Genomic DNA, 16239 nt, shown 5'->3' on the forward strand with positions numbered 1-16239 from the left:
CCCGCAAAAAGGCAGGCAACGATAAGACAAAAAATAAATCGAAGCAAAATGTCATGGTGTCTCTCTCATACTTCAAATTAAAATCTACTAAAATCATAAAGTCACCAGCAACCTAAATTACAACTTTCCAAACCTTCATTTCAAATAGGCCCTTACTTGTCATCTAGCCCTGAGGCCACCAGGCCTCCCAGCACGGCTTCTCCTGGCCCATCCTCCATGTCCCGCCCACACCAAAGCTCGCCCCCTCCTGCTTTTCCTTCCGGATACAGATACGCCGCCCTCCCCACCCAGGTCAGCTCGCTCCCTCCAAGCACCCTCACCACCTCTCACTTGGTCACCACACACCTAAAGGAAAAGCAACCCTCCACTGAGCTGTCAGGAGTGTCCGGCCATCCGCCCTGCGCCGGGGAACCGAGAAGACAAAAGGGAAAACTCGTCATCTGCCAGCCGTCACCCCGAAAGCTGTCCTCCTCCACGAAGAAACGGGCTCGAGGGCCCTGACAGCAGTGAGACCACAGCAAGCAGGCTTCGTGTTTCCCTTTGGGCTTAAAGGCAACCCCACGAGGACACGGTGAAATCCTAAGTGGGAGTCACTGAGGGAGACATCCTCTCGGGCTGGAGAGAGCAGCCCCAGGCCACCCAGTGGTGCCTGGGACGGCCTCCTGGCCAGGACTAGAGGCGGGCTGCCTAATGAGCTGTCCTGTGCTGTCTGCAGTCTGAAGCCCTCCTGGCAGCAGCCAGGGCCAGTTTATTTATTGGTGTGACTGGCCAGACAGTTTGGCCTAGGTATGTGACCAGAGGGCATAAAGGACCCGCTGCACACTTTCAAAGAACTCTCCCCAAACCAAGACTCCTGGCACCAATCTGGGTGGTCCAGGGTCCCAGGGCAGAGATGCTCGCCCATCGCACTGTCTCTCCTCTCTCGTGAGCCTCACACGAGTGTACCCTTGGAGTTGTGTGCGTCCTTCCAATCCTCCAACCCATGTGATCTCGGCAGCCACCTTCCTGGAAGGGAAATCCTCCCTACCTGCTGAAATGCATGAAGGGAAAATCCCAAGTGGCAGAAGAGACAGGAAGCTCTGAGCTGAAGACAGTTACAGGCAGAAAAGGTGAAGCCCCTACCAGACCTGCAAGCAGCATGGCTGACTCATCAAACTCAGAATGCCTCTTTTTTAACATAGAGTTTTTGTAATTTCACATAATTACCATAAATAGCTTTAGAGAACATGGACGTTATGTTCTTTTCAAAGATATTAAGAGGAATGTCTTTTACCTGTGAACTCAGCTGAGTCTTTATCCAATTGAAATAGTAATTTAAGTCACTGCCTTCCATCAGTTCTTTTCCCCAAGCTGCTAACTTGGCAATAATTCTTGCTGCCTGAAAAATAAGGAATACATTTGAATATTATCCTGATTCTAAAAATCAGGCCATAGACCCTAAGAAACAGGACTCATAACCATTTTGCTGCAGGATTTCTTTTAGCACTCAACTCCTCCAAAGATAATAGATATTTCATTTTTAAAAATATTTCTAATATGGTCAAATGTAGTTTTAAATAGTTCCGTTAATGTGAACCAAAACCAGTTGTGTTTTAAGAATTTCACGATATTCCCTGCATTATTCTGAGTTTCAAAAGTAAGATTAGGATTCATTGTAAGACCAGCAAAAATCAAAGAACACAAAAATCCTTCTTTGTGACTTTCACCGAATCAGTTGCCAGAGTTCTGAGCAATGGCTCCAACAAACGGCCAGCCGCTGCCTCGGCCACTCAGGCCCTTGCGAGCTCTCGGTTTCAAACCTGTGTCTCGGTATAAAATATATCCTGGGTATCACTCAAGCCCCTGCGAGCTCTCGGTTCCAAACCTGTGTCTCGGTACAAAATATATCCTGGGTATTGGTATATCCTGGGTATTGGTATAAAATATATCCTGGGTATTGACAGTCATCTCTCTCAGTAGAAGCAAACACCCTTTTCTCCTCACTCAAAAACTTCTCAATTTTCTTCAAGCTATAAAATGAATCACGAAGGGAGGGTGGGAGGGAGATGCAAGAGGGCGGAGATATGGGGATAGATGTATACGTATAGCTGATTCACTCTGTTATACAGCAGAAACTAACACCATTGTAAAGCAATTATACTCCAATAAAGATGTTAAAAAATGCATCAAGAATTTTTTTATTAAATAGGCAGTATAAGTGTATTTTATCAAATCATCATGTTGTACACTTTAAATATCTTATAATTTTGTCAATTACACCCCAATAAATCTGGAAATATATAGATATAGATATACCAGGGGGAGGGGGGAAAAGCAGTATAAAATACTACTTCTCCACCCACAAACCCAATTTAATAAATATTCTTTGAGTTCTTTCTATAAGCAAGTCAGTGTTTCAAAGCTCTCATCATTCAGCAAGAGTTAATCCTAGTAGAGACCGTGAAGGCTGATTAGCTAAGCCAAAAATACACTGAGGTCTGTTCCCAGACTTGCACACAGCGAGCGAGGTGACAGAGGGCAGCGTGTGCCGTGGCATATTCGGGAGCCTGCACCACGGGGGAGGTGGGGCAGAGCCCAGCACCCCGACGCCCTCGCTTTGCAGTGACATGAGGTCGTCTTCACGTGCCTCGCTAAGTGAGTTCACAGACACGCTATCTAACTTAAACTGACCTGTCACAAAACAGATAAGTGACACGAAAGGATCCCTGTAAGGAAATTGAAAAGATGATCAGCAGTGTAAGCCCAAGCTAAGGGGCAAAGACAGAGGAACACGAGGCCTGGCGTTTCCTCTCCGAGCACAAGCTCTTCATCAGCACGGGGTAAACCAATGAGCATCTGACCCTCAAAATGTGAAAGATTAGCCAAAAGTAACTGAAATCATAAAGAAATGGAAACACAAACTTGGCTACACCATGAATAACGATGAATCTTACCCTAAATGTGTATTTGGCCTTTAACACATTTGTCAATTTTATTATAAGACCATCAAAATTAGGAAAATGTTTAAATCATGTTTCCAGACAGTGAAAACAAGCCTCTACACAATTTGAAAGAAGAAAATATATTACTGTTCTTTTTTAAGTACTCTTTAAGATAGTTTATTTCATGGGTCATCCTTTTTCTTTTTACGAATGTTTCATACAATATATGAACATACTAGTACATAAATGAATATAGATATATATGGAGAGAAAGAGAAAGCGTGTGCTCAAAACTGTTTCACTGACAGTGGATCTTGCTGCGAAAATGCAGACATCTATGAAATGCAGCCTCAGGAGCGCCCCCTGCAGCCCACAATACGCTAGGAACAGAAAAGGCCTGTACAAGGACTGATTCTCTGATCGTCGTCTCAGACCTTCTGCTCAGTGTCAACATTTCAAAAGATAGCCTTTCAGGCTAAGTTTAAAACAGGAGTGTATCTATGATATTAAAAAGCAATTAATTAACTACTTAATTAAAATAAAAATTAAACACAACAGCTGCTTCAAAGCAAAATTTAATTTCTATAGTAAAATGCAGTTCTGTCACAGACCACCTAAAGCTGTTTGCACATGTGAATTTACCACAGACTTTATTTTTAAATTTTTATTTATTTGTTTGTTTGTTGTTTGTTTGTTTATGGCTGCGTTGGGTCTTCATTGCTGTGTGCGGGCTTTCTCTAGTTGCGGTGAGCAGGGGCTATACTCTTCGTTGAGGTGCGCGAGCTTCTCATTGCAGTGGCTTCTCTTGTTGAGGAGCACGGGCTCTAGGCACGCAGGCTTCAGTAGTTGTGGCTTGTGGGCTCTAGAGCATAGGCTCAGTAGTTGTGGCGCATGGGCTTAGCTGCTCCGCAGCATGTGGGATCTTCCTGGACTAGGGCTCGAACCCATGTCCCCTGCACTGGCAGGAGGTTCGTAACCACTGCGCCACCAGGGAAGCCCTACCAAAGGCTTTTATCTCAATAAGCTCATCAAATGCTCTATAAACTTGAACTGTGTCAAAGCAACCCTGCCTCCTCTGACCTTCCAACACCCCACATTACTAACATCCAGTAAGGAAGCGCTGCTTTGAAAAGTCAACGTCAGAGCAGTCACTCCTCTGGGTACTGGGACGTTACCAAGTCACAACCGGCCCGGGTGCATTTCTTCCCTGAATCAGAAATGTGACCAATTCAAAACTTACCATATGAACAGTAAAGAGATCCTGGCGATTCAACATGGGCAGAAAGTAGGACCAGGCAGTGTTCTTGCTACGTTTAGCATAGTCAAAGAAAATGCTAACGCGCTGGTGATTTTCCTAAAAGAGAGAAAGAAAAAAAAAAAATGGAAAGAAATAAACATCACTGATGAGAATGCATTTTCCTAAAGAATGTAACGATTATACACTGCTTCTCAGCCTTTCATTTTATGTCCCCTCAATCCATGTTTTCTCTTTCCAGTCGGTATGAGATTTGTCTCCCTGTTATTATTACAATGGGGCAGGGGGTGACGATGGGGGCAGGGGGAGATAGTTTTCAGTAAAATCACCTTTAATTATTATGATTAGTTTAAATCAGGTGAGCCACGATAACAGACCCACCGCAGGTGTAGCACCCGAGTTACATCTCTCCTCAGCCTGCCCCTCAGTGCTGTCTGGACACCTCCACCCTCCTTCCACACAAACAAAATCGGGAAGGGCAGGGAGATCCCAATTCAGCTCTCAATGGGAGGACCAGCAGGAAGCACTTCAAGCTACTCACAGACAGGCCAGGGAAACAGGGCATCAGAGAAACCTCGGACGTCTGGGTTACCCTTACACACTGTGACAGGAGAATCGGGGCACATAACGACAGCAAAAAACAGCATAGCATACCAGCAGGTAGATCAGAGGAACAATTACTTCTTAGTTGAAACCATGCAAACTCTACCTGTCACCGAAATTTTCTCTGCATATCGCTGGCCGAAATCCACCATCTGGTTCACTAAGTGAACATGGTGGTTAAGTAGCAATATTTGGTAAACAGCACAAATAACCACATAAACAATAATTTTAGCTCTCAGATCAACATTTAAATCTTTTTAAATACAGTGGTTTTAACTTTGGTCTGTGCTAGCAGTTACCTATTTGAGGAGTAGACTACTATCTCTTTAAGTAACAAATCATTATAGTCTAGACTAACAACTGAAATAGTTATGATAACGAGTTCATCAAAGAACTCGAAGTTCAGGTAGGTCTTCATTAACTCCACTGGTGGACTATTTTCAAAGCTAAAATTGTAATTCTCATTGTACATGTAAATTAACAAAGTCCCCTACACACAGGAAGAGCAGAAACTGTCACACGTTTAACTAAGGTTAAAACCCATCTTCCTCAACAAGTCCTTCATGGATTTGATTCCTGCTTAAAAACGCACCTCCAGCCACTGCTGCTCCAAGCACCCAAATCCACATCTTTAACAGAATAAGGATAAAGCCCTCTCAGAGGCACTGAGCAACTGATACTAATATGCGAGCACAGAAAACATTTTAATCTTCAAAATTATGTGCTAAAAACTAAACATGTGAGGAAAAACAAGCAATTCTTCCCCCAAAGTATTCCATTCAGATGTGCTAAGAATAAAAAGACTGGATTGGAAATGTGTAACAATATTCTTTAAATGGCACACAGACTCACGTGGTAAAAGTGTGCGCAAATTTCTCAATGTAACCAAAATTTTACCAATAAAATCAATCGTCAGAATACGTTTAATCAGTAGCTAAGGATAATGGCAGCTACCTACGTCTAAATCTCTCCACATATCTTTCATTAACACAGGTCAACAAGAACAAATGAAACTATACACTTGAAGATGTCCTACTTCGGACACCACCTTGATTGGCAAAAATGTAAAAACCTGACAGTGCCTTCTGTTGGCAAAGCTGTAGGGAAACAGGCATTCTCACACGTTGGTGGCAATACAAAATGGAATATTTGGCAATATCTTAACAAAACTGCATACGTGGTTCTCTTTTATCCAGAAATCCCACTTCTAAGGATTTACCATGAGGTACACTCCCAACAATAGGAAAATACATTTGCATAAGGTTATCATCTTCATTATTTCTAATTACAAAATACCGTAACTGCTTTTTGCCCGACATCTTAGCGAGGCCTCAGTGGTAGCAGCTGCCCTCCAAGCTTGAGATGCCCCCAAAGAGAAAGATGCCAGAAAGTCGGCCACTAAGGACAAAGACCCGGAGAACGATCTAAGGGCAAAGCCAAAAAGAAGAAGTGGTCCAAAGGCAGAATTCGGGACAGGCTCAGGAACCTGGTCTTCGTAACAAGGCCACACGCGGCCAACTCGGTAGGAAGCTCGCAACCCCAGCTGTCGCCTCTGAGAGACAGGAAGATTCATGCTTCCCTGGCCAGGCCAGCCCGTCAGGAGCTCCACAGGAAAAGACCTAGTGATGGCTTTTAAAACAGCTCAAGTAACTTACACGAGAAACACCAGAGGTGGAGATGCCCCAGCTGCTGGGAAGATGCATGAGTGGTCCCACCAACTGCCCATTTTGAAAAATAAAACTTTTTTAAACCCAATATATGTGTACCTGAACCAACCTCAATGGCTATTACATCAGAGGCCGATTGAGTAAAATATGGTATATCTACTAATGTCCTCTGTAGCTGTCAAAAAAAATATGGGAGATTGAACTGAAATGGAATGATTTCTGGCATATTGTTAAGTGAAACAAACAAAATACAACAGACTACGTCTAGTATGCATTTCTGTGTAAGAAAGAGAGGGAAATAAGAAAATACATGTGTACCTGTATGCAATAAGAAAAACAGGAAGGACAAACAGAAGTCTACGACATTATGACCTACAAGAGGTGGGTGGGAGTGTGGGCAAGGGGGACTGGGGACACACCTTTCTGTACAGTTTCGACTTCTGGAAGCATGTAAACGTTTTACATAATAAAAAATAGTAAAAACCAACAGGGATGAAAAAAAAAACTGAAGTAGATTACAAACAAAAATCAATGAAGCTGACTATTTCTGGAAAAATAATATAACCACACTAAAACAAACCTGAACACAATACTCTACACAACCTCGTTTAAAGACAAAGTACTGCAGACAAATACTGAACTCCAGGCAAAGGGCTTTTTTTCGGGTATGCGGGTCAGCAATTCTGAGCCGACTTCCTCTGTATCACAGGTGGAACAAGTGAGTAACAGAGGACGAGATGACTGCCCACTCGCCGGCAGAGAAGACAATCCAGCATGGAACGGGGGGCTGGCACGAACTCGGGGGTGGGGTGGTGGAGGGCACAAACTGGAGATGCTCTGTGTGAACTCACGGTTTTTTTTTACAGGTTTGTAAATTTACGGGTTTGTAAATGTGTATAAAAATCGAGGGAATCTGTGCATGTGTGAGTGTGGGTGGGTGGGTGTGTACATATCAGTAACACCAGGGTCTGCAGGCCAGCTCACGGCCTCCTCATTCTAGTCCAATCATAGTAACAAGGGTTACCAAGGCAGACCACAACACTCCCCATTTATCCTGACCTTACTTTCCTAAAGGAAAAAGTGCCAAGAAAGACGGAGATCATTCTCAGACGGGCTTGCATCAGTCCAGGCTGGACAGCCATCCTGAGATGATTAAATCACAACATCCCTGTAAGTGATACGATGGCCCCTAAATGGGCGGCACCCTTCCTCCTAACCTCCGGGTCCTCGGGAACAGTTCGCCCAGTGGTTGCACACAGTAGGCCAGAGATAAATGCTCTTCCTTGTAAAACGACAGACGGACGCCCTCCAAGCAGCCAGACTGACTCTTTTCTTCAAGAGACAGGCAGACTCTTGAGTCGTCAAGACTCTTTTCCCTGAGACATGCAGACAGGCCTTGGATTTTGCAGCCAGTTGGCCTGTTTCAGAAAGACTGCTCTCAATACCAACAATCTAAACCTAGATTATACTCGAGTATAAAATACATTATTGTGGGGGCTTCCCTGATGGCGCAGTGGTTGGGAGTCCGCCTGCCGATGCAAGGGACGCGGGTTCGTGCCCCGGTCCGGGAAGATCCCGCATGCCGCGGAGCAGCTAGGCCCGTGAGCCATGGCCGCTGAGCCTGCGCGTCCGGAGCCTGTGCTCTGCAACGGGAGAGGCCACAGCAGTGAGACGCCCACGTACCGCAAAAAAAACAAAAACAATATTGTGAATAAGGGAGGCCCTCTGTGTTTACGGACAACAAAGCAGTAAACAGAAACTTCACGTCACTGGAAAAGTCTCAGATGATAGCCAAAACGCTCTCCAAAAACACCATGATTTTGAGGGCAAGCATCTTGACTACAGTCAGCACTAAACCCCCAGGGCCCGGCCCTGGCCCGGGACACAGGGCGCTGAAATCTGCTGGATGACTGAAAGAAGAGAGCCACATCATCTGTGAGTAGGCAGAGCATCCGGAAAGCCTCAAGGGATGCACCGAGCACTGCTGTTGTCCAACACAGAACTCTGAGGAAATACAGAAAAAAGACATACTGATTCCCCGACATCCTAAAAACAACACAATAGCCAGTGTGTGGGCGTCCCATCTTTACCACCATTAGCAAATTACAACTCACACAATGAAGAAAAATATACTATCACACTCTGGAAGGGAACCAGTGCTCTAGGTGAAAGCTTACAGAAGTGCTGTTACTGGGAGAGCACAAAAAGGTGAGGACCAAACGTGTCAGGTGAAGAACACACCCACCTGCAGCGTGTCATCAACCATGGTGAGTATGTACTGAACTGTCTGCTCTTTGGAGATGTGAGTCATCAGATTTATAAATGTCTTAGCACACTAGAAAAAAATGAAATGAACGTTAACCACTGTTTTCAAACGTGCAAACACAACATTTTAATGGAATTTCATTAAAAAATTATTTCTCTTGCCTAAGTTAGGATGCAGTTATAGAAAATGCCTGCCTTTTGCAAATACTGTGATGAAGTATGGGAGGACCAGACTAGGGCTTGCATCAGTTTTTTAATAATTTCTAGTGACGTCAAAATTTTTGGGCTTCCCTGGTGGCGCAGTGGTTGAGAGTCCGCCTGCCGATGCAGGGGACACGGGTTCGTGCCCCAGTCCGGGAAGATCCCACATGCCACGGAGCAGCTGGGCCCGTGAGCCATGGCCGCTGAGCCTGCACGTCCAGAGCCTGTGCTCCGCAACAGGAGAGGCCACAACAGTGAGAGGCCCGCGTACCACAAAAAAAAAAAAAAGTTTACTATTTTTAAATAGACAGACCTCACCACTATCAACTCTTGATACCGTAAAGACTAAGTTACATAGACAAATCTAATATTATCATTCGTTTTGGGGTTTTTTTGTTTGTGTTTTTGGTTTGGGGGGTTTTTTTGCTTTTACTAGGAAACAGAATACCAGAGCAGCACAAGTACAGGAATTCAGTACAGGCACTGGAATCAGAAGGCTCTGACCAGTCTCCATCCTATGATTTAACACCTATGTCACAGAGTCTCTAGAATTCAACAAAACTGGCACCCACGATAATGTTTCCTCCCAAATTTCCCAAGATTGTTGTGAGAATCAGGCTGCATCGTATACGGGCTCCTTCGGCCAATCAGGGCACCGTATCAGAAAATCTGATGGACAGCGGAGTTAGATGTTATTCTAGTGAGAATAGAAAGTAGAAAAAAAATTCCTTAAAAAACAGAAAAGTTAAGCAACTTTGAAAATACTGTATACTCTGAAACAGTAATTTCCATGCTAGGAATCTAGTCTAATTCGAAAAAATTTTTCAGAAATGCAGGAAAGGATGGAGGAATAAACATACTCAATAGGACATTTTTTCCAAAATTAACAAAGAAAACTAGAGATCCCTCAAACGTCTTCCAATAAAAAAGAGTCTTTAGTTAAATTATGATGCCTACCTACAGTGGACTATCACATGGTCATTGAGAAAACTTCTAGAATGTCTAATGACACGGGGCAGTGTTCATGGTCTAATATCTGAACTGATCACCTGACTGCCTTCAGTCTGAAGCATCTCCTGCTTCTCCTCAGGACTTCTTTTCTTTTCAAATCTTTTAATGAATTCGCAGTCTTCGGAAGAAATCATCTGCCCCCTAGAAAGAAAGAACACGGTTTTCGTTCAGCAAGAGTTGAAGAGCCACTGGGACCAAGTGATACAGGATGCCCTGCGTCTCTCCTCTCTCTGTGAGGGCTGACACCAGACCCTGGTGTCCCACGGCCCTGCCGTCTGAGTCCAGCCGCACCACCTACTACTCATGGGCCTCCCAGGCCCTGACCGGACCTAATTTACCTGCAAAATGGGAACAAGAACCACATGCCTTTAAGGGGCGGAATTGAGGATGAAATAATTCACATGAGGTGGTTAGCACAGGGCCTGGTCCACAGGAAACACTCACTAAAATGCCACCTCTGGGCCTTATCCAAGTCTCAGCCTATCTCCACCCCAAGCCAATTTACTTGGCCATCTAAGTTATCAAGACAAAACCCCTGTATACAACTTTCTGCAATCTTGTCCTCCAGCATATTCTTTCCTTTCAGACCCAGAAAAATGTGACCAAACCCTCTCTGAAAACACCCCCATCCTCCCAGCAATCAGCCCGCACTCCATCTTCTTCCCCACTCCGCAGTGCTAACTTGTGATCTGAACTCCAGGCCGACCTCTCCCAGCCCCACTCACAGATCACACATATGACACAGGCACTCCACATCTTACAGGGGCAGAACTGAGGTCACGAATATATACCCCACACACACTCTATCCCCCAGCCAGGCTGATGGGACGATGGAAGCAAAAACAGACACTGTGCCCTGTTTCCATTAAGACTAAGCACTTCACCTATCACAGTTGGTCAGGAGAAAGCGCACTCTGCACCCCAGGCTAGACCAAGATAATGACGCCCACCTGCCTGGTTCCAGTCCCAAAATAAATGAAGTCTTTTTTCATAAACCTGAACTCCCTAGCTCAAACAATTTGACCCCCAAATTTGGCTATGCTGACATGTAAAAGCATGCCATACCTTTTTAAATAGGATAATCACAGGAAAGAGATGCAGTTTTTCTACCACTGAGAAAGTGTACTATGAAGGTTATACTCGGTAATCTGGAAATTCTGCAGCTTTCTTTTGTATTTTTACTTGGCAAGCCATTCCTTCTGAAGTCTAACTTCCTTGCATTTGTCCCAAGGAACCTTTTTTTGCTTTCTGTTTTTAAATTATTTCACCTGTAATCTTCCTCTGACAGTCCCACAATCTAACAGGCCATGGACTCCAGCCCCTTCTGTGATGAGCCAAGGCTGGTCGGGCCCCGTCCTCACAATTCGTCCCCCTGACATCACTCTCCTCCCCACTTCCCCACCGCTGGGGTGGCTCAGCCCGATGGCCCCGGTCCAGCGGGTTTCCTGCTTCCAATCCAACCCTCCTCCACAGCCCCCTGACCTACACTGCCAGGCAGCTTTGTCAAACATGCCCCCCCAACTGTTTTACTCCTTTCATTTGGTCAGACTGTGAATTTGAAAGGCAGTTCTACCTAGCACCTAGGCAGAGGCTTTCAACAAAAACTTCTTCAGTGACTCATTAAAACCTATATGAGCACGTCCATGTTACTTAACCTACGTAAGCAGCTGTCTACTCATCTTTAAAATGAGGATAGGGCTTCCCTGGTGGCGCAGTGGTTGAGAGTCCGCCTGCCCATGCAGGGGACACGGGTTCGTGCCCCGGTCCGGGAAGATCCCACATGCCGCGGAGCGGCTGGGCCCCGTGAGCCATGGTCGCTGAGCCTGCGCGTACAGAGCCTGTGCTCCGCAACGGGAGAGGCCACAGCAGTGAGAGGCCCGTGTACCGCAAAAATATAAATAAATAAATAAAATGAGAATAGAAAACTTATTTCACAGAATTGCTATGAAATTACCATGAAACAATATGTGACTTACCAAGTACGTTACTTCTTTTCCCAAAAGCTTGTCTCCACGGCACCCCTCCAAGTCCTCTGCTCATTCATGATCTAATCAGCCAGTATTAGCTGCCAGCCAGCTATGCGCCATACACCGTAACGAACAGGCCACACAGCAGTGAACTAGACATCCCTCCCTCCGTGAGCTCTCATTCCAGAGCAGAAACCAGAAAATACACAAGCACAAAAGCAAATACTTTTTAAAAAAATATACACACGCATATCATAATGCCAGGATTCTAAAAGTTTATTAAACAAAAAACTAAAGCTAGGTAGGGAGGAAAGGACATATTTTAGCTGGATTAGAGAAGACCTTCCTGAGGTCACCTGCACAGACACCTGAATGAAGGGAGTTAATGAACCAAGTGATCCAGGAGGAACTTCCACAGACAGAAGTGTGAGTCCAAGGACGCGGGGGCAGCAGGGAGCTGGCTGTGTGGGAAAGAGCAGGAACGCAGAGCAGCTGCAGGGCTGGGGGCACCGGGGCACGATCTGACCTGCGCTGTTTCTTAGTTGAAGCAGAGTTGATTCACAATGTCATGTTAGTTTCAGGTGTACAGCAAAGTGACTCAGATATATACATATAAAATCTAAATCTATATATATATAGAGAGAGAGAGTAAAATCTCTATCTATCTATATATATAGAGAGAGAGAGAGATTCTTTTTCAGCTCCTTTTCCCTTACAGGTTACTACAAAATATGGAGCATAGTTCCCTGTGCTACACAGCAGGTCCGTGTGGGTCTGACCCACATTGTCTGAAATGACTCTCACTGCCCTGTTAAAATTGTACCTCCGGGGAACAGTGCCAGCAGAGACCCCCGGCCAGGACCCGCGGGCACGTGTGAGACGCGGGCAGCCTGCACCAGGCAGCAGCAGGGCAGCTGGAGAGAGGCGGTCAGACTGGGGACGGGGCCTGGATGTGCGGACCTGGGCCTGGACGGGATGTGGACTGTCGGGGACAAGAAGAGAGGAAACGACTCCTAGGTGTCTGGCCTACAGAGCTGGCACGTGTGGGTGCCACACTCCGGCCTGCAGCAGCCTGGGCGGGGCTCCACCAGCCGACCTGAAGCTCCCCGAGCCCTGCGCGTCCTTCTGAGTCTCCAGTCCCTGCCCGGAGGCTCCTTCCCTCTCGGCAGCTCCAGCCCCTCTGCCCGTGACTCCCACAGGTATCTTCACGTGCTCCCTGAGGACGTCCCCAGTGCTGCTGGGTGATGAGTCACTCCCTCCTTTTGTTATCTGGGAAAACTTGACATATGTCTCCATTTTAATGCTCACCACAACGCATTATTTAATTTTTCAGTTAAAGGTTTGCCTCCCCATTGAACTTTAAACTCGGGAGGAAAGACATTATTCTAACTCTCGCATCCTCAGGACAGTTTTACTGGATTCCAGTTTGACAGGAATAGCCACGCCCATTCGTTTATGGACTGCCTACCTGAATGATTAAGAAGTTTAATCACATGGAAACACACTTTAAGGCACAGGACTTCCATAGTAACATGTTAATGTGTGAGAGATACTGGACTTTGACACTGGGCGATTCTCCCACTGGTTTTACTCTATCAGAAAACAATGTGGCATCAGATTCACTGATAACTCACGGGTCCCGTCCAGCCCCCAACAAGCTGTGAGTGCTCTGGGGCTGGGGGGAGGACATCTCACTCCCACTAGTGTCCCCACAGCCAGCTCAACAGGGGCACACGGCTGACACGTGGGGAGCATCTGTGTACAGACGTACAGAGTAGATGGCTTCTATAAAGGAAACCCACGAGCTGGACAACAGAATAAAGGACAGAAGTAGGAAAAAAGGGAGACTATGATTTATGTAGTGGGGAGGCCATGGAACAGGAAGAACAGCAGAGAAAGCAATTAAAAATCTCCCTGTAACTACGAACGTTCCAAATGCCAATGCGAGGGAATGCCTGCCCGTCAGCCAGTGCTTTATGATCAAGTTCAATGTTATTCTATTTAGGTTATAAACAGTCGGGCTTTATAAACATGAAACTCCTTGTCTTCTAGTCTAAACACACTCTGGACTAAGATTAGGAAACAGAGCTCAAAACCCTCATTTCACAGGGGACGTAAACAATTACACAGATACAGATGACCAGAGGAAACATCAGAAAGTCCCTCTCGCTCCTGCCCTTGAATCTGTGGCCTCACCATGATCCACTCACTTAGACCGGGAAACCAGAACTCATCCTAGATACTTTTTCACCCTCATACATCAAACTGATCACTAAGATTTTCTCCAGTCTCTCCAATTCTAGCCATTCCCACAACCCAAATACTGCTCTAACCTGTCCCTAGGTCCAGGCTTACTATCCACAAATCTACCCTCTACACTGAGGGAAGAACAATCCAACCAAAAGGCAAATGTGATTATCTAACTCCTGCATAGAACTATCAGTTATTTCTAATTCCTCCAACAGTGAATTTAAAACTGTGTTCCTAGGGCCCAGAGATAGACCCCTAAACCTATGGTCAACTGATCTCCAAATGATCAGTTTATATATCTGACTTCCTTGCTAGATTACGAGTTTACCTTTTCGTAGCCCCAAAGTCTGGAAATAATGCCTCAAACTCGGCAGGTGGTTATTAAATGTGTGAGGAGTAACTAAATTAACAGAAATAAATGGGATCATTTTTGTACACTGCATATACCTCTTAGAACAAAGCAAACTGCTAAATATAAAACTAAAGCTTTCCCAATTTGTTTTTCAAAATATGCATGCAAATCTTAACTGAATTTCCTTAATAACTCACCGTTATGAATATACCAAAATAAACAGATATGAAGTAAAGTCAACATGATAAAGTATGATCAAGGATAAATGAACACTCACTTTAAGATAAGTACAGAACACCCACATGCTAAATCTTAACACACACAAGGAGGGGGAAAGAACTAAAATTTATTGAATGTGTTCAACTCACCAGTGCGCGTATTCAACCGTGCTAATGCTTTAAATACACGATTTCAGCAACGCTCCCATGGGATATGTATCCCCATTTCACATTTACTTTAGTGAACCTCAGAGGAGTTAAGGAATTTGCCGAAGATCAGCAAACTGGTAGACACAAGAACCAGAATTCAAACTCAAGTCTTGAAACTCAATCGCCTGCTCTTTGCTAGTTGTCTGAGCCCTTCTGCAACACCACCCGTCCCCACACTGATCACCACGGCATACGGGGTGGGGGGGAGTCGGGCAGGCTCTGCCAGTCATCCTCTTCCTCCCTCCAGGGCCTGAACACTCCTCCTGTGCTTCCTGTTCATCCAAACAGTACCACTTTCCAGGCAGAGAAGCTCAGAAGTGCTGTGGCCACTGCTGCCTCCCAACCAGAGCCCCAAGTTGTTTCCATCACACTAAGCTGTCTCCCTGGGACAGCTAATTCTTCTAAGGAGGAAGTGTTTTCTTCCACATTTATTAGTATTTTTCCAGTATTTCTCTCACAGAAGCATGACCGTGAAAAAGTCTGAAGCAAAGGCACATGATTACCCATGATTCACAGCAAAGCAGCACTTACTGAAGGTAGGACTGCCAGTTCACTTTGTTGGCACGAACTTCTGCAGCCTTGGCAGCAATGATGTTGGTTGGAACGGCTGCATCCACGGCGCCCCGGATGTCCATCTTGGTCTAAATTTATGATCTTGAATGTTCTTCTGCGGACCTTCAATTTTGATGCAAGGGAAAACCAGAATACAAGGTGTGTTTGTTTTTTTAACAACTACTACTATTATTATTAGTGATAGCGTCACTATCACCTGAATCTCTACAAGCATTCAACTCAAATACTAAATATCCTAAATATTAAATAGCTATGCCATTATATTTCAAATCCTGTCCCGTCATGCGCTGTTCCACAGAAGTGTTCTCTATAGGTTTTTACTTTTCCACGTAAGGTTTTCTAATTATTGGCACCAATATCGCAGTAAGATTTTTAAAGTAACCATGTAAGATCCTGAATTAAGAAACCACGCTTAGAATAGGCATACAAAATAGGAAAATATTTTAAATGTATACAGTTGAGATCAACTTTCCTCTTCTGACAGAGAAAAAATAAGAACCTGCATAGTACAGATAGGACCAATTATTTTATTTACATTTACTAAGCCTCATTTTAAAGTGGCATATGAAAAACCTACATGTTCTTTCTAACATTATTTACTCAAATTAAAACACCCAAAGTGGGAATGCAGTATCTTAGAAGACAGAGCTTTCTTTTTTCAATCAAAATTTATAGCAGCTTCAAAGTCAATATTGGGAGAATTTTTTGAAACAAATAAAGATTACAGTTTAGGCTCAGCCAACAAT

At 44.8% G+C, this 16239-nt stretch overlaps 1 protein-coding gene across 2 annotated transcripts in view; it reads right to left on the reverse strand.

Annotated features, from left to right (window-relative positions):
* Nucleotides 1–15594, reverse strand: part of ATP6V1H (ATPase H+ transporting V1 subunit H) — a 62546-nt gene extending 46952 nt beyond the window's left edge. For both annotated transcript variants that reach the window (XM_065894996.1, XM_065894995.1), the window contains exons 1-5: nucleotides 15452–15594; nucleotides 9962–10064; nucleotides 8692–8781; nucleotides 4162–4275; nucleotides 1274–1378 (exon numbers count right to left, since the gene is read on the reverse strand). In XM_065894996.1, the coding sequence (XP_065751068.1) occupies nucleotides 1274–1378; nucleotides 4162–4275; nucleotides 8692–8781; nucleotides 9962–10064; nucleotides 15452–15555 (516 nt within the window). In that variant the 5' untranslated portion in view covers nucleotides 15556–15594. The remainder of the gene's footprint in view (nucleotides 1–1273; nucleotides 1379–4161; nucleotides 4276–8691; nucleotides 8782–9961; nucleotides 10065–15451) is intronic.
* Between the last annotated feature and the right edge of the window lie 645 nt (nucleotides 15595–16239).

Source organism: Phocoena phocoena, chromosome 17, assembly GCF_963924675.1.
Source record: "Phocoena phocoena chromosome 17, mPhoPho1.1, whole genome shotgun sequence".
Taxonomy (NCBI): domain Eukaryota; kingdom Metazoa; phylum Chordata; class Mammalia; order Artiodactyla; family Phocoenidae; genus Phocoena; species Phocoena phocoena.